The sequence below is a fragment of the Aythya fuligula genome, chromosome 3 (genome assembly GCF_009819795.1).
Source record: "Aythya fuligula isolate bAytFul2 chromosome 3, bAytFul2.pri, whole genome shotgun sequence".
In the NCBI taxonomy this organism is placed as follows: domain Eukaryota; kingdom Metazoa; phylum Chordata; class Aves; order Anseriformes; family Anatidae; genus Aythya; species Aythya fuligula.
Genome location: NC_045561.1, coordinates 69,012,292 through 69,036,559, shown reverse-complemented (window position 1 = coordinate 69,036,559; position 24,268 = coordinate 69,012,292). Strand labels below are relative to the sequence as shown.

Genomic DNA, 24,268 nt, shown 5'->3' with positions numbered 1-24,268 from the left:
GCTAAAATTAAAGAGCAGCTTCTCTTCATACGCATAAAAGATGGCCAGACGGGATGAGATGTTTCAGCCCGGCTGGCATGCTCAGGGCTCGGCCCTCTTGAAGCCGGGGCCATGGATGCTCCTGCCCCAGCTCGGAGTGACCCCAGCTCCTGTCTGTATGGCTGGGGCAGGTGCTGTGACTGCAGAGCCAGTCTGTGCTGTAGATGGCTAAAATAGGTGAGACAAAGCCTGCTAAACGCAGCATATCTCCCTTTTATGTATGTAAACATAGAAGCGTGTATGCTGAAACATCTTCCCTTTTGGTGGCGAGGCTGTAGCCAGCAATGTGGATCAGCCGGGCTGGTTGCAGGGTCAGCACGTGCGGCTCCACCTCTGGCCAGCTCATACAGTGTGCATCCTGAGGGCTTCCTGCCCGAGTACGGAGGGTAAGGCAGCAAAGGAGCAGGGTGTTCCAGCTCCGGACAGCTTCACTTTCGACTTAATTAAGGAGACCAAAGAGAAGACTTGCTTGTGGCCTCAGGTGGTTTGGGTCTGCTTGGTTTTTGTTTCAGAAATGGTTGTGACTCAACACACAGTAACTAACACTCAGAGCTTCTCAGAATTGACTTTGAGTCGTCGATGGCAAATACAGGGTGAAGTGTGTGGTTCTCAAGTAAATTGCAATTTACATAACTGGTGTTTCTCTGTGGGAATGCTGCAGTGAATGGGGGAAATGCCCATTTCAGGAGATCATACAATGTGCCTGCAAATTCCAACATAAATTCATTCTGCTTTGTCTATTTTAATATTCTGTTCATACCAAGTTTTCAGTTGCTGGCTAGCACTTATCTTAGAGAATATACTTGAGACGCTCCATTTACTGCCTTGAAGCTGTAGCAAACCCCTTAATTTTATCTCTGTCTGAGGACAGCTCAGTCCTTGAAGATGTTGGTTGTTGCAAGTCCTTGCTGCTGAATGTTGCTGAATGTTGCGCCCGTCTCCAGTCAGGGCTGATTTTTCTCCACATTTGAGAAGGAAAGACTTGTGGTGGGGTAAAACACCCAGAAACCTTTCAGCAATCCCACCTGTGCTCACAGGGTATGGCTTCTTTCTGGGCTGGGAGGTCTCATCCAGGCTTCTCTGGCTCCAGCAGCCTGCAGCTACCATGTCTGTGTTATTCTGAAAGTGGTAGCCACATAGCTGGGACAGCTTATAAACTGCTAATAAAATAAACAGTTATAAATACAGGATGTTTTTTGGGGGGCTTTGGTTTTGTGTATAGCGACCCCCTGTCTGTGTCCCAGTGGTACACTGTTCTCCTGGATTTCTTTTTGACCCATCTTGTCACAAGCAGATGTTTTACAGCAGTGCTCTGAGCTGTAGTGCCGGCAGGCTGCGAATGCTGTGAGTGGATTGGAAATTGGACATAAATTTTGTGAAATTATTGCAATGTCATGCAACTTTTCATGAAAAAAGATGTTGGAAATGGAAGGTAGACTGCAGTACATACCCACGGTGTTTATCTTTGTGTCATGCACACAGCTCCCATGCAATATCTCAGTCACGATCCCATTCAAAACACTGAATTTTGTGTAGAAAGTAGGATCTTGATGACAACTGGTTGAAGCAAAATGTTGGCAATAGAGAAGTATTAACAGTAACCTGAAATCACTGTTACCAGTGATGGTATTTCAAAAGAACAAAAACTTGTGCAATGGAAAGGCCGAGTGGATTCAGAATTGGAGGCCTGCCACTGCGTGTTCTGCACTTACTTTTCATTCAGAAATCTTACCCCCTGGTCACAGAAGTGCTACCTAAAATTCCCAGCACTCTTACCACGCCTAGGTACCTGCTTTGAGGCCAGTTGGTTCTGAACTCCCATCCTCCAAGGGCTAAATCCTGCACCCAGGGGGAATCCTGTATTGATTGTGTTGGCGGAGAAGGGTGTTTGGGTAAAGAGACAAGCACCAAAGCTTATAGCTACAAAGTACCTCGTTCCTGGGAATCTGCTTCTTCCACCAAAGTAGGATATAGAGCACCTTGGGCTTGGAAAGGTCCCTTTCTCTCTAGCTGTGACATTTTGATGGATCAGGGACACCCTGTCCTACTCCCAAAGCAGGAGAGGTCTCCTCCTAACTTTCTCTTCTAAACTGCTTCCTGGTTGTTTGGGATTTTGTGTCTTTTCCCAGCATTAATGTTTGTGAATTATGGAGTTAGTGTTGAATTTTGAATAAACTTAGAAGAAGTAAAGCTGTAGCAGCTAGGAAATGTAATATCGTAGAATAACCAGGTTGGAAGGGACCCACAAGGATCATTGAGTCCGACTCCTGATACGGCTTTGCTCTATGAATTTCTTAGATCTGTTCACTGTAAAAGAAAAAAAGAAAAGCACTGAAAGCCTTGCTGAACAATACTGGATGCTTCACTGCAGCAGTAGTACTTCTTTTACATGTTGATGTCAGTGGCTCTTGGAAAAAAAAAAAGTAGCTGCCTTTGATATTCTAGAAAATCCAATAATTTAGATAGCAAGATTATGCTAGCTTCCCTGCGGTTCTTCCAGGAAAGGAAACAGACAGTGAAGACCTTGGTGGGTTTCAGCTCTGGTTACATTACTGAAAGGTTTAGGTGCTGGCTTTGCACTTTCTACTGCTTCTAATTTTACAGTGAAATATTTATTTTTGCTTTAAAAGAGAGACAAAGAAAGCTGGGCTTGATTTTATTTATTCGTTTTGCTTTTGTGTTTTTTCTTTTTTTCATGTTTTTCAGTTGTGTATCTTAGGTTTTATTAAACTCTTAAGAATACATTGTAATATGGTAAAAAGTAGCATTTTAAACATTTTACAGTGTTGAACAATAAAATTGTAGCCCTTAGCATGAAATTACATAAAGTAGAACTTTGGACTGTTGTAAAACAGCTCTATAAATGCCTTGTGAGAAGTATTTTGCTGGATGACTTGCTTCACATTCCAATAGCACAATCTGTGTAAAGCTGCCTTTAAATTTCATAGTCTTCCTTATACATGACAGCTTTTTGCTGTCCATCCTTGGAGTAGAAAAGAGCATCCCCCATGATGCTTGGGTTTCTCTTACTGGGATGTTTGGGGATGTAGCTTGCCATCTCCAGGGACAGCTTTGCTGAGCTCATGAACAATAACAGAAAGGCAAAGAGGGGAAGGGAATGGTTTGACAGAGATCCAGAATGACATGAAGGAAGTGAGCAAGGGACAAAAGTTCATCGTCTCTTTTTCCCAAAGGAGGTAGGGCATTAGATGGGGCTTGCGGGCAGCAGGTTCAGGACCAGAAAATGCAACCACTTTCTCAGCAGTTAGGCTGCAGACAGACTTGTCCCGGGATGCCCTGGATGTTATGTACAGGGGTACATGGATTCAGTGGCAATTTGACAGCTTCTGCAGGCTTCGTGTGTACAAAAACATGATCTTCACTACTAGAGTGATTATTAAGGTTTGATCCTGGAATCATAGGGTTACAGGGGAAATTGAATGATTGTAATGCAGTCTGCGGTTTTAGACAATAAAAGCTTTGATCAAGTTTAATTGATGGAAATCATTTTGTAAGTAATTCATCTTTTCTTCACTTGTCCAGATCAGATAAAACTACAGATGACACGTCCAAAGTCAAGACAACGCATGAACTGATGAGAAACAACATTGCCTTCTGAGAACATTAGCTTCCTAGTTGCTGGAGATCCTAAGTGCAACTTTACTACCAAAAGAGACCCTGGCACTATGTGATCATTGAGCAGAGTTCGCAAGAATGGAAAAGCAAAGGACCCCTCTGGCTGTATCACATAAATAACAATTTCAGAGATTCAGCTGAATCGAAAAATTAGTCCAGCCATGGGAGAAAATGCAAGTTTTTGGGAGAGCTTGATATATGCACACCCTACATGCGCCACCTGGAAGCAAGAGGCAGAGGGATCTATCTACCACCTAGCTAGTATTCTCTTTGTTGTTGGCTTCATGGGTGGAAGTGGATTCTTTGGGCTTCTCTATGTCTTCAGTTTGCTTGGATTAGGCTTTCTCTGCTCTTCTGTTTGGGCTTGGCTGGATGTCTGTGCTGCTGATATATTCTCCTGGAATTTTATACTGTTTGCTATATGCTTCGTACAGTTCATTTATGTTACCTATCAAGTTCGGAGTGTTTCCTTTGACAAAGAATTCCAGGAACTCTACAGTGCTCTCTTCCAGCCTCTAGGAATTTCCTTAACTGTTTATAGGAAGATTGTCTTGTGCTGTGATGCAGAAGTGGTTACCCTGGAGAAGGAGCACTGTTACGCTATGCAAGGCAAAACACCTATTGATAAACTCTCCTTGCTTGTATCAGGCAGGTTGGTATCAGTTTGTTTGGACCTACTTACTGCAAATGTCTTCCCCACCCCTTCTTGAAAATGAAAGCAAAAATGCTTCATTTGTGTATTGTTTGTTCATTTTCCAGTACAGTAGATTAAATATTAATGCAAGTAATATAAATATTAATGGGCTAAATACACTCGTCTAGGGCAGCACTAACATAGAAACACTAAGCATAAAATCTGTAATAGCTTAAAGAAAAGCATCTAAAGTCATCCTTAGTCAGAGCACAGTATCATAGCACTTAACATGTTAGGCAGGTAAAGGAACCAAATGTAGTATTCAGGCTACATTTTGCCATCTATCACCTTGCCGATGAACAAAGCATCTTCCTTTGTTTGTTTTTTTTCTGCTAATATCATCTGAAGCAGGACTAAAATGTAGTTATGAAACTGAATATACTGAGGTAAACACAGTTTAATAGAGTGTATTGACTTTGTTATTAGATTGTTCTTGGCTTCTTTCCGGGGGCTGGGAGAAGGGAGAGAGCAAGGGAGAGGAGGTCTGATAGCACCCTGCCAGGGCAGTGGGACCTAGTTGGGCCCCATCCAGACATGCATAACTCTACAGTTACTGTGTGCTGCGACCCTTCATTAGACCCTGAGGCAGTAAATCCACCTGCTTCTATCCCTGCTTACCAGGGACCCTCCTAGCGACCTTGCTGATGCCTTCCTGAGGGGAAATAGTCGCTGACATACTGCATGCAGAGTGGTTCAGGGCCACCACGAGGGTAGACGGGATACCCAGCACCATATGAGATACCCAGCACTATATGAGATACCCAGCACTGATGGCTGTGGTCTGGGCTTGATGGGACACTTTGTAGGTGCATTTTGGCAGCCTGCTTGCATAAACAGAAGGAATCTGCAAGCAGCTTGAAGCTCAGCTGATTTAGTACGACTGGCAGTGAACAACATGGATCCTAAGTAGTTAGCTTTGCTGGAACCCGAGTTTGGAGCATTCTTGGGAGCTGCCTAGAAGGCACCATGTTGCTTTTGTTGCTTTTGGTCATGGTCATAGTGAAGGGGAGGTGTTCAGCCTTCTACATGCCCAGCTGCTCAGTCACCATGCGGGGAATTCCTGTTAGGCTCCTGCATGCAGTGTAGGGCTGCTGCTTGTGCTTTTGCAAGAAATGCTGATCTTGGTGTAGAGCAGATGTAAAAAGGGGACACCTACAGCTTGCTTTGAGATTCAAACAAACATTTCCTGCTTGTGGCCCTCAAACTTTAATATGGTCTTAGAAAAAGTTCAAAGAAAATTTTTCTTTGGCATCTGCAGAAGGCCACACAGAGATGCCACATGTCCATCCTGGCTCCTGGCTCCAGAGACAGTTGTTATGTGGCAATTTAATTCCTCTTCGACACCGAGCTCTGCATAACACATGGCATGGGGAACTACACCACACTCCCTGCCTTTGTTCCCTCCAAAACGCATGTTTGCTGTACCTGGGAGTATATCCTGTGGCTTTCAAGCGGAGGAGGCAACCGGTGCTCTGCGCATTGATCTCTCACCTCGCAAGCACACGCTAGCCTTTTCATGACCAAGCTTGCATGTTGCTGCACCAACCTGCCCCAGAGAGGATAACGTGACCTGAAAAGGTTTGAATTTCAGCTGCACGATTGCCTTGTATTCTCACCCCACTAGTCTGATCCAGCTTGGTTCAAAAAATATAATTAGTGTTGGCCAGCGGTTGTTTCTTCATGCTATCAAACTCCTATTTAAACTCCTCCCCTAGTAGTAATGACACATTCTTGTTGCAGTCGTTGCTGCTGTACACACAGTACTAACAAATTAACACGTCTTATCTCGGTAGGATCAGAGTGACAGTTGATGGGGAGTTTCTGCATTATATTTTTCCTCTTCAATTTCTGGATTCTCCTGAATGGGATTCACTGAGGCCCACAGAAGAGGGAATTTTCCAGGTAAAAGTGGAGGGGTTTTTTTGAGTACTAGAAAAAAAAAAAAAAATCTGGAAATAACTTTCTTTGCTTGTGGGTGCTGTTTTTGAAATCAAATATCTGGCACTCCGCTGTTTTGGGGAGGGATGTCCTCTACCCATTGGACTGGTCATGCTGTTTGCATCCTCTTTCTGTTTGCATCTCGTTGTTACGACAAACGAGCTTTTCCTACAAGCTAATCCGAGAGGTAGACTCTTGTTTGCTGTGCAAAGATAGCTAAAATACCTAAGAAACCACGCACGTCCGCAGGAGATGCTTTACCCACACCCACGAGAGGTGAAATTCAGAGCATGCCGGCAGGGAGCCTTGTGCCCGCAGTACAGTGAGGCTTGATCATCCTCCACACCACAGCCAGCGAGGCCTCACTGGGGGCATCCCCTCCCAGTCATCCCTTTGGCTTGCCATTTGCAACCTCACACAGCTCGCTAGCTGGATTAAACTGGCTTTAGCTGCAGGAGATGCAACGAAACATCAGAATTAGCTAATTTTAATTTTCTGTTCTGTAGGTAACGCTTACAGCAGAGACAGATTGTCGGTATGTGGCCTGGAGGAGAAAGAAGCTGTACTTGCTGTTTGCTAAGCACCGTTTCATCTCACGCCTCTTCTCAATTTTAATCGGGAGCGACATTGCCGAAAAACTGTATGCTCTGAACGACAGGGTGCACGTGGGGAAGGGGTTTAGGTACGACATTCGCTTGCCAAACTTCTACCACGTTTCGCTCCCCGAGACGCCCCCGGTGCCACCCCCACGCCGCCTGCAGAGGAGGTCCCCCAGGCGGCTGCGGCCAGTGGTCCCAAACTGCAACTCCTCCAGGAAGCAATAGCGGGGAGGAACCTGCTCCCCTAATCATTCCCAAAGTACCCCAAGCACAAAGAGGGGACGTGGTGGAGCGGGAGGATGAAGCAGAATGAGACGTAGCGACGCCAAAACTGACTGAGAAGTGCCATTTACTTTAGCTGAAGTAGCTTGGATTCCCCCTGTAGAGCCAGCTGGTTGGCTTGTGCATTCTGACTACTTGTGCAATATGTTTAGTTTCTGTTGGTTCTTCTGTTGACCTTGTTACTTTGGGAGGAAAACAAATTACAATAGGCTGAAGTTTTATTGTAATTGTGGCGGCCTCTGTGCTGTGTTAAAAACAAAGACAAAACAACACAGTATCTGTGATTATACTTTCTCAAAAATATTTGCCATTAATGAAATACACAGTTCTACCTTAATGCAAACAAGTAAGCTGTCTTCAAAGCACAGCAACCTGCTTGTAACATTCAACTTATGCCATGTGAACCTTGTCTCAATTAACATGAAGAATATTACAGGAAGAGACTAATTGTATTGTTCTTCTTTTTGAAGAAGTAATTTTGAAATGCACAGCAAGGTTCCTAAAGCAAACAAACAAGAGACAACAACAAGTCCTGTCCCACGAGTGATTGCTTTCTCTCAGGCTGTCCTAAAAGGACATTGTGTGAAAACAAACGTCAGTGTAATTGCTGGCACTGGAGAAGTATTGCAGTTATAATTGCTGCAAATACATGCTAGGGAAATGATTGTGCAGTGTTTCTAACAGAATGTAATGCTACAGAACCTGGACTTCCAAGGTGTAAGTGCCATTCATAACATGTACAATAAATATTGTTAATCAATCAACTGCCAAACCATTGGAGTTTGTTTTACAATATCCTTTTTTAGCCAGGTTTGTCAAGTAAAAATTAATTAAGAAACAGCTGCAGCTACAAATACCATCTTTAGCTGAAGCATTCTTGTTAAGCTTCCAGAGTCACTTCTCTGTGCCTATGAAATTCTTCATTTAAAATGTATTCTTTCTGAAAATCTGTGGTGTTTTAATAACATAAGGGAGCACCAGCTCAAGCTTTAGTGGGAGAAAGCTGGTTTTGAACCTTGAGGTCACTGTGCCTTTGGGGAGAAGTGTTTGAATGTCTTTTCTAACTCACCTTCCAGATGCATGCCAGTAATCAGAAAATAAGAAGCATTACTATTTTATGAGACCATATTGCTGCTTGATAGATCTTGAGATAGATCACATTTTTAATATTTAAAATCCAAAATTGCTGGACTGTTTGGTAGGACAGCTGCCGCGTGCTTGTGTGTGTGCAGGTGCATATATGAGTTCAAATCTTGAGTGCTGGTGCTGGAGGGCGTAAAACAATGCTAAAACCTCATTCTTGAAAGGTAATCAGGCAGTGGACATTTAACAACACTATTAGAAGTGATCTGAAACAGCCCTGTTTGAATGGCCTTCGATGTAGAACAGTGTTTCCTAAGCTTTGCTTTCATCTTTATATCCCTTTCTCAGAGATGTTAGTAATCTGCCAGACATTAGTACAGCATGTAACGTGGTAATCCCTAAATCCTGCTAATAGCCCTTCCACATTATGTATTCCATGGTTGTTACCAATTGTGTGAAGTCCCTGACTTTGTCTTGGTCAAGAGAGAATTGGTAAAATGTGAAAGGAGAATTCATTGACAGTTATTGAAGACTGGCTCAGGAAATACCTAAGGCACAAAGTACCAGAATTTGGGAGACGGTGTTAGGGGTCAGAGCTGTGCACCCCAGTCTGACACTTTTCCTTAGGTGGCAGAGAAGAGACAGGACAGCAGGCTGTGTGACCCTTTGGTGTTACTCAGGAGCGGTATTCTCACATCACTTCAGCACTGCGATTAGTATCGTGGCCTACCTGTCGGCGGAGCTCACCGCCTACAGTGGATGAAGAGCACATCCCTTCCCATGGATGCAGCCACCCGTGCTCTGTGCTGCACATCCAGCCTCTGCTTCAACCAGCCGAGCTCTTGCTGGTGACCATTCCACACGCTGAGGAGCTTTTACGGTCCTTTTTAACAGATGATTCAAAAATAGACACCCCCCCCAACCTCTCCTGATAAAATGGCAAGAATTTATAACGTTCTTTTGCTATAAAATGCGTTGGACCAAGATGAAGTTTATACTTGCCATTTTATGTGTTATCAGCCTACAAGCATATAAAGGTTATAGTCTAGAAACATAAAAATTGGTATTCAGGACTAAGGCAGAGTATAAAGCACTAACTAATGCTCTTCTCAGTATTCTTGAATATATGGACTTGTCCTGTATATGTCCATTGGAAAGCTTGCCTTAACTTAAATAGGGCCAGTATTTAATAAACTGCTATGATCACTGTCACCTTCAAAATAAGACCAAGGAATCGTGCCCGCCCAAGTTCTGTATCAAGTGTATGTATTCCATTTAAGCTATAGCTTACTGCATAGAGAGGGACCTGTTCTGCAGTGATGGGTGCTTCATTACATCCTTAGGTAATTTTTGCCTTCCTCATGACTAGTGTGTGCCTTAGTTTCAGCATTCTTTCCAGCCACAGTTTGCTCTTTGTGATGCTTTTCTCTGGTTGAATCAGTTACTGTCAGAAATCTCTACTAGGACATGACTGAGTCAATATCTGAACATACTCTTAAGTAATCTTGTTTAGCTTTTGATACTCTGCTTTTTGGGCTTTGAGTCACTTTTTTAAAATCATCTCCAGTTTTTCAGCATCTGTTTGAGTCACGACTGGCAGAACATTTCAGCTGTAGAATTCAGGGCACATATCTACAATAAAATATGTGCACACAAAGGACGGGAAGTGAGACACCAAGCCCTCTCCATCCCTGTTTTTTATTTTGACAGTGCTCCTAAAATGTACTATAGAGAATACACGCTGGTATGTGATTCATAAAACAGTATTTTGGGAGATCTATCTAATTTACCTCAGTAAAGAAGTACTCAAATGATGTCTGTGAAATAATACAATCTTTTATGATGTCATATGAACCCACTTGTAGGTTTGTAAACATCTGGAGCAAGATGAAGTTTCGACTCAAACATCATCCCAGTTATGTCCATGTTATTACTCAGGAGTAGCTGTCAGAGAGGTGATCAGGCTCCCTAGTAATCGGTTTAAGTGAAAGGATAATTGCATCAGTGCTGCCTTGCGAATTGAAGACACTATCGTGAATCCTTTTCTGATCAGCAGATCTCCCAAAAACATTTTATGTTTTTAACAGTTCCATAATCTTCTATGGGGTTATGTCCAGATGTGAATGTTTTTATAGGTAAGAGTGTCAGAATCTGCTGCACATGGCTGTTTGCTCATTTGTCTGCAGCAGTTCATCCTCCAGAGTTTTTAGGATTGTGAACGTTGTTGTGCTTGAATTGCCCTTTCAGCCTGCAGAAGGGTTCAAATTTCATATTACTGCACACGCCAAAAAAATATATGGCCCAGGACAGTCCAAGGAGCCAAAAAAAGTTATCCATGAGAGGCTTTTATAAAATTTGGATCATGGCAAATCAATTTATTGGATACAGCAATATATTGTGAGATCTTCAAAGTGAGTCCTCCCTACCTGGGGGCGCCCCAGTGGCTGGTTGCCTGCACTCCTTTGGCAGAGCAATGCATGTCTGATAAATGCCTTAAATAAGCATAGGACTGACCCAGCAGTTCTTTTGTTAGGTACTACTTGATGAACAAGCAGTAGCGTAAGTACAGGTAACAGAACCTCAGAAATGTTTTTGCTCGAACATATAAGTCCACTCAGAACTCCAAAATACCAGAGAGGATGTATCCTTATGTACTGTTTTAACTAATAGTGCTATGCAAGGCAAATTGTAAATGCTTAATGAAAAAGATTATTTGATGTGGTTGCCTGTACTAATGGAGGCTGGACATGGTGGCTGAGGAGGTCCATCCCAGTCCTACATTTTCGAGAATTAATTGCCCTGCAACAAACCAGCAGATGTGGCAGAGGGTTCAAAGGGAACTCAGTAATGGAATGGAAATAATTGTGTCAAGCTATACACATCTATATGACATCTGCTAGGATAATGCTGGGAAAACTGGATACATGCTTGGATGATGTATAGTTTTACCACACCTCAAAAAAAGGCAGATGCTTGCAGTAATTAAATAATATGTTGATGATAATTTCTAGAAAGAAAAAAAAAAAAAAAAAGCACTCTATGGTGTTTATGGTGTTTAAATATTTTAAATGATAAATATAATACATATTTGGGCTCAATATACATGAAAAAAAATAAAATACAGTGTTGTACTGCTCACATAAACAGGTCTTGCAAACCATCTGTTAAAAATTAAATGAATCCGTAAGCTATTTAGATAAAACTATTTAAACAGAAGAAATGGAAATAAATATATATTTGCTGAATTCACATTAACAGATTAATTTTTTTTCTTCCTCTCCATTCCTCTTAATATTTGAGTGCATATTCTTCTGCCCCAAAGTGTTACGGCATCACAGATTTTTTTTACAATACAACAAAGTAAATACTTTATAAAGCTGATTTATTAATCTCTCTTGAAAATACTTATTGTGCTTACATTAATATGCATAAAAATATAATAGGTTTGGGTTTTCCAAGGGAAAGCAGCCGTTTCATTTTTTTCACTCTTTGTCCAAATCACATTAATTTTTCTGTCTGGTAGATTTTTGTGGCTCTGCAGTTTCCACTTAATCTCCTGGGGCAGAAGGCAGAGGCAGTACGAGCTGCAGCGTGCCTTCTGTTGAAGTTGTCAGAATTGGTTAAAAAAGAGAAAGACAGCTGAGTAGTGCTTGAATGCTCTGGTATTAATAATCTGGATTACGGGTTTGAGCACATCGTGTGTTAAGAGTACAGTGAGCAAATAGTTTGTAATAATCCAGATTATTAATGCCAGAAATTCATACATACAGACGTGCTGAAGGACTGTTTGCTCTCTCACTGTACTGCTCTAACATTTGCAGTCTGCACCGCGTGCTCTGTGTGAGTCAAGGGAGTTAATTGAACTTAGCCTGGAAATAATGCCACCTCCTCGTGGTGAATCAAGCGGTGTAGGTGGAGCTCTGTAAGCACCAGTGTGTAGGAGCAGCGTCAGGAGCACATCATGTGAGGCACCCGGCCACTGCTGGAGGCTCTGTGAGCAGCTGGAACTGCAGGGAATGCTGGCACGGGGATGGTGTGCAAGATTTGGAGCCACCTCCAAAGCCAGGGCTGGCAGAGCCCTTCTGCTGAGCAGCTTTGCAGGTGGTTCTACCAGCAGAGGGGTTTGACCCAAGTCATCATTCTGCAAGCCACAAACATTGTTAAACATTGTCATGGACTGGGGAGAAGGTGGGATGTTCCCAAAAGCCTGTCAGAGCGGGATTTTACAGCAGTTGTCCTGCTGTGGATTCCCAAACAGTTTTATTCAGTTGTCTCTTCCACCACGCTGTTGGTGTGTTGTGGGGATAGCACTGTTACTTCTTTGTCTTTGCAGAAAAGACTAAGAATTCACTGATGTCAAAGGAATAAACAACTGCAATAAAATAATGGTGGTAAATAACTATTTGTCCTGGGTCTGGCTGGGATGGAGTTACCTTGCCCTGCAGCAGCCCATACAGTGCTGTGCTCTGCACTTGAGCTAGAACAGCGCTGTTATCACACCGGTGTTGTGTCTATTGCTGAGCAGTGCTGGCACAGCATCAGGGCTGTCTCCAAACCCCCAGAGCCAGCAGGCTGGGGTGGGCAAGAGGTGGGGAAGGGACATCACCAGGGCAGCTGACCTAAAGGGACCAAAGGGATATGACATACCTTGTGGTGTCACAGTCAGCAATAAAAGCTGGGAAAGGGGCAGGACAGGGGAGGCTCTCATTTTGAAGATGTCCAGAGGGGGGAGTCTCATTTTGAAGATGTCTGTCCACTTAAACAACTGCTACGTGTATCGAGGCCCTGCTTCTTGGGATGTGGCTGAATGTCTCTCGTTGAGCCTTTTTCTTTCCTGTCATACCTTCTCCCTGCACTCTCCCTTTGAGGTGGGTTTGAACTTGTCTAAATCCAGGAGTAAGGTGTGAAGGCCCTTTAGGCTGAGAAGGCCAGCAGTCCCATTTCATGGCTCAGTGCTCTGACTTGGCTGTATAGGAGTGGGCAGCCCCACCATCTTCTCCAGCAACCATGTTTTATATGGGGGCGTTTGTGTAGGCCACTCTGTGAAGGGATGTGTGCGGGCACCTGCCTTTGGGAAGGGTTTTGGGCTTTGTGACCCCAAGTGGATGGAGATCTGCCTGGTGCCTGGGCTTGCAGGGCTGAGATGGACATCACACATGCTGAGCATTTCCCACCTGAGGGTTTTAGTGAACCACAGGATGCACACGGGAATATCTAGATACCAAGCTGCGGGTTTGGGATGGCGGGGCCCAGCTGTAGGACATGGTTGCGTGGTGGGGTGCTGGCAGGTACACTGTGAGATGGGATGAAAACCCATCAGGTAATCCCTGTATCTGCTTGTGTGCATTCTTGTACACCGCGGTAAACATGAAATAACATCCCCTAAAAAAAGTGAGGTGGTCTAGTCCATGTCTGCTAGGGTACATGAGTATGGCTATCAGCAGTTAGTGCGACATAGCTGTTGTGCTGGAAATCTGTGCCATGCTTGGTTTGTTACCTTCATGTTAAAATCTCTACAATTTTTAGTGAATGCAGCAGTAGCAGATGCTCTATTTTAGTACAAGATTTAGCTTAGAAATAAAAAATATTTTGAATACTTATTTTGAATATGAAGCAAAAGTGTCCTGTTTTCCTTGATAGAAAGGTAGGGCTCTCTCAGATGACTTTTTAAGCAGCTCTCCCAAGTGAAGTGAATGGGGACTTCTTAAACACCAGTCATACTGTTCCATCCTCTGAATTTTACTAGGTCTACATTTTTTTTTTGTTTGGTTATGGCTTTTCAAAACATGCAGTATCCTTTAAATATATATGTTCATGTGTTAAAGAATTAATGAATAATTATTAGTAGGAAAAAAAACACACAATATATATGGATATTTTAAAATGAGATATGGAATATAAAACGTTTTTTATATTTTTTTTTTGTTATAAATTATTACTACTTTTACCATAGACATTGCAATTTTAGTTCTGAAACTGCTTTATACGGTGGTCTGCGTATTTAAGCTAATATTACATGCAAAAGCAATAACCATATATATATATATATTATGTTTGTTTACTGCAGTATGTATCCCTGTTTTTAACCCTATGTAATAGGGTTCTGTTTGTTGCTTTTTTTCCTTACAGAACAAAAAATATAATAAACATTAATCAGAAGACTGGTCTTATTTATTCATTGAAATTAGAGTGTTTTCTTTTATAATTCTGTGTTTGCCTTTACTCTTGAAGATCATTCAAACAGTAGCAAGAAGAAGCTGCAGTGTGACATACCATGGCACACTTTTTGGTAGTCATTTACAAGATGCAGAACTGAGGTCCAGCATCTGGACCTGCAGCCGAGGAGTTCAGTAAATGCAGACCAGACCCTCCTCAGCAGCTGCTCAATGCTGACTGAAATAGCAGAGGAAGCAGCTAACTCAGTCAAGAAATTGGGTGTTTATTATCTTTTGAGGTTTATGCTCAAAACAGGATGCATTTCGAAGACTCCTGTTTAGGACTGCTAGTCTGAACAAGTGCATCAAATGCTCCTGCCTGATATTTGAGCTACAGCAACGTGTTTCTGTGCAGTTGGACCAAACCTGTGCATTCCAGGTTTGCTTTGTGCTTTTGATCTTTCGTTCCTAGTATTTATTTTAGCTTACTTTCTTCCCAAGTATCAGTGATTATGCATTTTGTCCCCACTCTTGCTCTCATCTCATCATATCTTTTTGTAACGATAAATGTAACCTTAAAAAAGCTATCTCATGCCCATTCTCAGTTCTTCTGAGCTAATCTATTTACTTTTTCTTCCCCCTCAGAGCGTGGAGTATTTTCATTCTCAAATCCTACATACTTTCTCTGTCATTTGTTTAAATAAAGCAGTAGACTCATCTTCTGTCTCCCCTCACTTCCTCTTTTTCCTTCTTCCTTGAGTACTTGTAAACTTTTTAAATATTTTTCTTTCCTTTTTCTTTTTACTTTTTTTGATTTCTGTCAATCCTTCTGGACATGTTAAGCACTTCTCATCTAATTTTTTTTTGTCTTGAAATAAAATTGTAAATACTTACCAATAATGATAATTAAAAAGATCCTAGAAAACTAGTTTTTAATGATGCATAGCTACGAAGTCCTGGAAATTCAAACCTAGCCTTCATTTCTCAAAACCAGCCACTGGCACAGCTAAAAAGGACTAATATTGCAACAAAACATTAATTGCAATTGTACCAACACCAAAAAGTATGCTCGCAGTTATGCCCCACCAACGTTTGCAATTCCTTTGGTTTATTCGGGCAGCCAGACAGGATAACACATTCCCACACACCTCCGCTGTGATCTGTGGCAAAGACGGCTGTACCTGAGGATTTGCACAGACACCTCTGCATTGTCACGTCCCTCAGGACTGGGTGCCCAGCTCGGGAACTGCTGCAGTGCTTCACGGATGCCTTGTGGTAAATAGCAGTAGCAGCTTGCCTCCTGGACACACGATGTGCTCGGACCTAGTAGTCCCAGTATTCCCAGTACCCCTCTATTTCCAGAACCAGGGAGATCCCTTTGGGATGGACCCCCTGCCCTTCCCCGCTGCCCTGAGCAGTGACAGGTGCACTGTGATACATGATAAGTTTTTATAGCAGGTCTCCTTTTATTTTTTTGGTCATCGTGTGATTCAGGCAGCCAAAGTGTAGCATAGCAGGCTCTGCAGTCATCAGGCTGAGAAAATGCACTTCTGAGCAGACCATAGGCTTGTCTACATTCACTGAAATTGTTCCCTGAGCAACTTAAATACAAATTAAACTGTCCACATCACACATAATTGAGGAACAGGGATAACTGCTAAACGTGACTAAATAAATTGTTTACAGTGCATAGTTTGGATAACCTCGAGAGCAAACAGTTTCACTCTGCCTTTGTACCTCATGACCGTGTACCCTTTGGATAAATGTCGACGACAACCTGTGCATCTGCTAAAACTTGGATACTTTGACAGATGGTTTTAGAAGACACTTAGATCCTGGCTGACAGGTTTGCAGCTATCGATTACTGTACTGTCAGTCAGACACTCGAAAGCCCACGGCTCACAGAAAGAAAGCCCTTGTTGTGGAAAGAGGAGACACCCTCGCTGCAGGCGTGCCATGGGAACCACGGCCAGACTATGCTGCGATGCATCAGAAAGTGACTGTCAGAGGGGATGGGGTAAAGATGTGCCAGAATGTGTTTGCTCCTCCTATATATTATATAAGAAGCCCTCCAGAATATTGAAGAGTTGAGAGAGTATTTATCTTTCAAAATCCCTTCAATATAAACTTCCCTGTAATAAAATGTAATTCTCAAGGATGCTTTCAGAGAAAACCCAAATCAATAATTTTTCTGTGAAAATGTGTGCAATATTTCAGTCACATGGCATGTAATTTCAGCATCTGTAATGGGATTTGTCTCACTGAAATGTGGTAGTTCTGAACTACACATCCAGGCTTCCTCCAGCCACCACACACGGCCAGCGTATTTCACCCCCCTTCAGACGGTTGTCAAACATACACATACAGGATTAATTATTTCCTGAGTGAGCCCCCCTGCATGCTCTGTAGGGGGAATTTTTTCCATCTAAACACCAGGCAGCACTGCTGTGCTGTGCGGTGATGGAGCACAGGCACGGGTTGCCCACAGAGGCTGTGGGGTTTCCCCCTTGGAGATCCTCAACAGCCACCACGTGGGCCTGGGCAAGCAGCTCTGGGTGCCCCCTGCTTGAGCAGGGGGGGGGTTGGAGCAGATGACCTCCAGAAGTCCCTGCCCACCTCAGCCCTTCTGTGATTCTGTGACTTAAAAAATTAGTTTAGAGCAGAGATCTCTGGGTTTGCAGATGCTGGGGACGTTTCCTGAAACTATAAATGGAAACGTTTCATAGATCTTGCCATTGTCTCAAAATAGCTGTGTCAGCTTGGCACATCTGGGATCCAGAGCTACAGCAGCTAGGTATACAAAGCATTTGTTCTCTTTAGTGAAAAAACTTTGCCTAAAAAAGGCTGTGGAATCAGAGGCGCTCATTCAGAAGAGGCAGAGCTCTTGCGATCTTCGAAGAAGCTACTCAACAGCCTGTGTAGTAAAAAACCTCGCTGCACTGAGCCTAGGCACAGAAATGGGAATTTCGGCTCCCACCTCTGCTCCTGGCCTCACGCAGGACCTCTGCTGAGCTGCATTGCCCTGTGTATAAGCACATCTTGGTCTCCTTACAATGTGTAAGAAACAGCCAAACCCCAAGGTTCACTTACACTGTTGCAGATCACAAAGCAGAGCAATGGAGATAAGGCACAAAACAGGGTAACTTGCAACCCCCATTTGACATTGTCTGCTGTGGGCCATTACTGGGGAAGATAACTAAACAACTGGAGAAAGTACATAAGCTATCAAGCTAACAGCAAAAGAGAGAAAAACAACAGAGGGAAAGTTTGCATCACTGAGCAGCTGTAATGCCAGTGCTTAGACCCATCTCTACTAATTCAATGCATCAATCCAACACACACCTAAAAATTGATCTGGCTGTGTGAAGGCAACCCCTCATACGTGGGGAGCACATAGTTTTTATGTCTGGCCTCTGTCAGGTTAATTTATATTTGCAGACTTTGATGAAGATGTGCTTTATTGACATAGACAGGAGGTTAAAACAACTCTTTATGCCTTCACACTGGTTTAACAGTTGAACATTGAAGAGATTTAAACCACATTCTCCTACGGCATGTGAGACCTTGGCTTGAGAATAAACTTGGAAGAGCTCATTCTGCTCAAAGAATGTTATCTATGCTATTTCTATAACCATACTGACAGTCATATAGAGATCCGTATGTAACTATGTAGATACCCATATAGAGATCCACGTTATGGATATCCCCGAACAGCCACCGCTCATCACCGTGCCCCCCCCAAACCCTGTTGGGAAGTGCGAGAAGCCTGAAGATGCTATAAAAGGCACAACCAGCACAGCAAAATGCATCTCCGATGCGTATCACCCAGTAACGTGACAGAAAATGCTTATGTAGGTTTGTAGAGCAGCTCTCTGACGGGCTGCTCGGGGCTGTTTTGGGAGGCATCGGAAGGCACTGCAGCCCCTCATTTTGGTCACTTTGTCAGCTCCCCATGGGGACGGGCTTGGGATGCCCATGGCCAACACCCTGCAAACGAAGACCCTGCCTTGCCGTAGCGGCGGTGCGGTGGGACAGTCTCGCCGTCCACCCGCCGACAGACGGAGCGTGCCGTGCCCCGTCCCGCTGCCTGCCCACAGCCGCCGGCGACCAGGCGGCCGCGGCAGGTGCCAAGCTGGGCCCGGGCTCGCCATGTAGGGGAATCGCCGCCGGCCGCGCGTTTCGGGGGGAACGGGGCGCTGCTAATTTTATCCGCCCCGCCGCCGGCCGGCCCCACCGCCTCCCTCCCTGCCGCTCGCTGCCGCCCCGTCCCTTCAGCCCGTCCCCCAGCGCCCCCCGTGCCCGCAGCCGGGAGCCCCTCGGCGGGGGGACCCCGCAGCCCCCCGGGCCCGCCGGGAGGCGCCTGCGCGCTGCGGCCGCTCGCTGCCGGCCCCGCGCCTGGCGCCGCCCGCAGCCCGGCGGCGGCCGCTGCCTATTTTAGTCACAGCGCCGGGACGGGGCCGCCGCGGGGCCGGGGGCCGGGGGCCGGGACGGGACCGGACCGGATCGGATCGGATCGGATCGGATCGGATCGGCCGGGACGGCGCCTGCCGCCGGGGGCTGCGGGGAGCGACCCCCCTCTGGCCGCCCCGTCTGGCCCGTCCCGAACCGGCCGCGAGACTTTGCCGAGGGCGCCCGGCAGGGGGCACGGGGACAGGTAAGGGGCCGGGCAGCGGGCACCGGCACCGGGCACCGGCACCGGCACCGGGTCCGGGTCCGGGTCCGGGGTCGGGTTGGGGAGCGGCTCCGCGCCCGCCTGCCCCGGGCACCGCGTGTCCCCCTCGGGTCGGGTCGCTCGGTGGCTTGGTAGTACTGAAATTGACACCAAAAAGCCCTCTTGTAGTGCTTATAAATAAAAAACAAAACAAATATATTTATATTATATATATATTTTTCGTCTTCCAAGCTGTGCTGGTGTGGTGGCGCATTCGCTGGGGACACCGCCTTGGAGATGTCCCTTTTTGGGGTGAAAGGGACGGCTTGCGTGATTTATTTTTTTTACTATTCCAATTTTTAATGGTGGGTTAAAACCCGGCTTCGTAGGCAAGGGTTATAAGAAGCAGGGCTGCAGGGCGACAGCTGCAGTCGCAGCCCTCGGCGGGCTCTTTGTGCGCGGCGCAACCCAAGCAGGGCGCGAGCAAACGCAGCCAACACGTTCCCAGCTCCATCCCGCGTCCCGGTGTTACCACCTGGAGCCTACGCAAGAGTGGTTGTCACTGGATGGGTATTTTTGTTAACTAAGCAGGACAAAAACACTGCTAAATTTTGGGTAACATGAGGGTGACAAATTTGTGTTATCGCCGACACGTTTAATAGAAATGAACTCTCCCCAAAGAGCGTACTGAAATCCACCTTTTCTTATATCACTTTCCCATCCACTTAATTATAAAAAGGAAACTGGTAACTTACCCTGTAATTAACTTAATTGTGCTAGCACTTTTAGTTGTCTTCAGCTCACAAAGGCACAGAAATCATTATTGATTGTCGAGACTCTCTATGCAGTTTTTGTGCTAGGAGACCATAGAAAAGTAGTTCAAGAGCTGCAGGTATGATAAAAAAAATGTTGAGCTTGGCTATTTCTTTAGACTCATAAAGCCCATCTACGTAAATGAGCTTGCAATGACTGTAAACGTGGACAAACATACTTGCACGAAGCTCTAAGAAGCTGACTTTAATAATGCTGATCAGTAAAGTTGTGGGATACAAATACTCTCAAGAAAGTGAGTGACAATATGAGTTGGATGCTCTGCGCTGTCCCATATCAGCTTGGCAAGCCTGTTCTCATAGTGCAACACAGTGCTTAAATCTTTTCTGTTACGTCTACAATTTGTGAACGTTGTGCACGTATCCACAAACCACCCTTATTTTGAAGGCATCTGTGTGTGTGACCGTCCGGGGACTAAATACTTCTGGGAATGGCTTTCAAAAGTTTGGTCTCATGTGAAGATGTCCTGAGCAAAGGAAAATCCTAGAGTAAACCCACCTCAGGTGTTCCTTTATGTTCTGAGAATTTGGATTTTTAGACCTAAAAGCACAATGTCTTACACACCTTAACATGCACACAAGAAGTTGTTAATAGGCTTTCTTGCTAACTGTACTAACTTCTGTGGATTTAATACTAATTTAATACTACGCAGTCACTGCATGTTTTCAATATTCTTTTTTTTTTTTTTCCGGACAACCAGATTGCTTGAGTCAGCTGAATTTTCAAACTCTTACTTTAGTAAATCTAAATCCACATGGAGGAAAATTTACAGGATATTTAAGATATTCCTTTAATTATTTGTCATATGGTCCATAAAGCTTACATTTCACTTGATGCTATTTCCACTATTTTTCCAAATGATTTGACTGTACTATTTGTATTTTGAACTTACATGTTAAAATATATGCCCCTTTAAAATCCTACACTGTATTCTTAGCAGAAGTAACCCTACATAAAAGTTTTAAAGGTGTGATTCTGTATTTCCAATATTAAATTTTGGTATTCTGCAGTTCACCTGTTGAACAGCAGATTTTTTGCTAATACTTCAATATTAATTGACAACAGTAAAAGTTAAGGCTAAAGAATTGGATCCAAAAGCTCCAGAGTTGGATATTTGATTTCCTGGTGTTATCTGTGGATAGCATTTTAGGGTAGAGCTTGTAGCTGTGTGTGCTGGATTTTTGTTGATTCTCAAACAAGCTCACTAATTGAAATTCCTCCGTAAGAGCCAGTGTCACAGTCTGTCCTCGTGTTGTCCTGCAGATAGGATAAGTCTATTTCTGCCGGCTTTAAAATTCCACCGCGAAGTTCTGCAGCTTTCCGACATTCCCCAGTGTGGCAGGGGTGCTGCGATGTCTCTAAGTAGTAAGTTAACATCAAATGTAATTATATGAAGACTTGAAGGTATTAAAGCTTATAAAAATTGGATGTGTGTAGATTTAGCTTCCTAGGTTATAATTTGGGCAACTAAGCAGGTGGCACAGATTTTGGAGAGTACCGACCATCCTGTTGTTGCGACTATGGATGCTATATTGTCAAAGCTGCTAAGTGATAGGTCAACATGTGTTGGAGAAACACCTCTCCTTATGCCAATTCTTGGCCAGCGGGATCAGCACCTGTGGTTTACAGGGAGTTTCGGGTTGACTGGGAGAAGAGCGATTGCCACGTGCCATACAGTTGGCAGGTCTGGTTGGGTTTCCAGTCTTCAAATGTGTGACGCTTTATGGCCAGGTGTTAGAAGAGTAAGGTAGCCTCTGTTCTCATGGACGCACTACAAAATTTGGCTGGGAAAAAAGCGAGCATCTGGAAAGCTTTGTGGATTCGTAATCAGATGCAGCTGAAATTCCTCCTGGCGCACTCTTGCACTGGCAGTGTGAACGGTTGGGGTCCGACGGCAGAGCTGCTCTCATGACCTGTTGCTAAACTTCATGTGCAGGAGCTGAAGAGGGGTAGGAGCAGGTGTGGATGGTGTGTGTTTAATAACTGCACTGTGAATTTGCTTGGGCATCCAGGGTATGGGTAGCAATTTGGTGTTAAATTTGTTTACACCTTTTTGAATGACTAACGTAGGAATCAAAGGAGGAAAACAAGCTCTTCAGAAATAATAAAATTATGGTTTTTTTGGTTAAAAATTAGATATTATTTTTCTTTGAAAACCATTTCACTCCAGGGACTGTGCACTATGTCCTTGCTAGTGTTTGATCCTGCAAAATGTCTCTGTGTACTCTGTCATGTGCCTTATCTGTGACAGGCTCTGGGCTTCTGAGAGGAGCTGCAAGAGGGCTGAGTTCTTTCAGCCTGATCAGAAATCTCCCTGATTTCTTTCTTCCTGCTGCTTTCAAAAGGGATTTCAAGCAGTTAATTTCATGGTTAATTTCTGGTTAATTTCAGGAATTGTCCAGCTTGCATGAGCCCTGTACACAAGTTGATTGGGGGGAAATAATAAAAAGAGCGGATGGAGCTGAGGCAACACAAGCACTCGCAAGTGTCAGAAAGATGCTGAGTGTGTTCCCATTGGCAGGAAGCGTGGGGTGCATTGACCGTGTCCTGCAAGTCTGCTCAGCAGCTGAGTTACGTGGCAGTTAGCAAACACACGAGGTGGGGACAGGCACCGTCTCTACAGAATTTATTTGAACACAAATCCCACCATGTTAGGCTTTATAGAGTCTATCTGCTCAGTGATACAGGCATGTGTTTCCTTAGTGAGAGTCAAGCACGGCTCCGTATCAGCTCTCCTGCTGCAGCAGCAGGGGATCACACGTACTTTGCTGGAAGCAGCCTATCTAGAGGTGGTAGTATTATTCCAGCTGGAAACTGGTCCATGTTCAGAAGACCCCCTGGACTACTTGTAACACCGAGTTCCTTACGGGGACTGGCTTCTAAGATACTAAAGGTAGTGTCCTGAATCCTCCCCCATTCTCTTTGCAGTTTAATAGGGTGTTTTTTGCTTTCTTCGGGGAAGATGTTTGCCCACAGAAATCGTCTTTTAATTGGTGCAAAAAGAAAATACGCTGTAATAATCATTGCTATTAAAACAAAGCCTATGTATTTTCAGATTGGGAATCAGAGTTTTTTAACTCTCATTTTCTCCAGGATTTCCACAAACAACCAGAGGTTTTGCAAGCTTGCTTATGCTAGGTAGACCAAGTGCTTTCCCTGAAAAACTAGCAACTTCATCAAAACTTAGCACTCTGTCTGTCTCCGCTTCTGATTTGGTAGCATCTGATCAACTGGGAGGAGAAAGAGTAATATTTATTTACCGTTCTCAAAAGAGATTTGCTGGGTGGTGGTGGTTTTTTGTTTGCTTCCTTTTTGCTTGTGTGGTTGGCTTTTTTAATCAACCAGACAGCATTGTTCCTCCTTGAGGACCTTCCACTCCTTATTTAGAAGAACAGCTTTGTGTGTCCTAACGGAGGCTTACGCTACAAAAGCCTTTCTTTTTTTTTTTTTTTTTACTTTCAGTTCTTAAGTAGGTTGTTAAGTTCTCTTACTTACTTACTTACTTAGCCTAAGACCACGGGCTCATTCAATAAGTGGGAAACCAAAATATGGTTGTTATTTGTGTAGAACTAGGAGGAATACTCTGGATGTTTTACTGAGCAACCAAAGTTATAGTAGCTAGCATTCAAACGTTGTTGTTTGCTGTTTGCATACAGTCCAAATTTTGAAATATAGAATGCTTCAAGCCTAACATTTAGGCGAAAAAGAGATAGTAAAGTATTACTGAACTAGGTCTAGCTTGCCCTCTTGAAGCATTTGAAGATTTTTGCCTGAATGATAATGAAAAATAAGTTATAGAAAGAGAGAAAAAAAAATAAATCCATGCCTGTGTCTAATACATTTTGGTTTAACGCGTGGTCTTCTTTTTCTTCTCTCTGTCTCCTTGCAGGGGTCTTCAAGATGAACACTACAGCGATTAGCCCACTCACTGTTACTCCACTAGGTTTTATTCCAGACCTAAAAAATGCCACCCTTGTGCCTTTCAATGAGACTGCATGTGAAAACTGGAAAGAGATTCATCATCTTGTTTTCCATGTGGCAAATATTTGCTTTGCGGTTGGACTTGTTATTCCAACTACTCTGAATTTTCATATGATTTTCCTGCGGGGCCTGCTCACCATAGGTAGGTGACTTCTTTGGGAGATTTGCAACTTACCTGTGGCAGAAACAGTGAACATTACAAGGAGATCTCTGGGTCTCTTCAGATCACAGGGATCTCCTTCACATATTCATGGTCACTGTGCTTTGCTGAAGGTACTTTTGGTGTAATTGGGGGTCCATTCTGACCCAGACAGACATTTTCTAGTAAGGTTATGTATTAGGCTCTTAAAATCTCCCAGAGGTGCAACTTAAAACTTCA

The 24,268-nt window shown here is 44.0% G+C and overlaps 1 protein-coding gene across 1 annotated transcript in view; it reads left to right on the top strand.

Annotated features, from left to right (window-relative positions):
• Positions 1–24,268, top strand: part of LOC116488003 — a 49,494-nt gene that overhangs the window by 4,399 nt on the left and 20,827 nt on the right. Inside the window, 5 exon segments of the mRNA XM_032185279.1 lie at positions 3,583–4,327; positions 6,163–6,271; positions 6,814–6,966; positions 6,968–6,989; positions 23,798–24,031. Of these exon segments, the coding sequence (XP_032041170.1) occupies positions 3,837–4,327; positions 6,163–6,271; positions 6,814–6,966; positions 6,968–6,989; positions 23,798–24,031 (1,009 nt within the window). The 5' untranslated portion in view covers positions 3,583–3,836.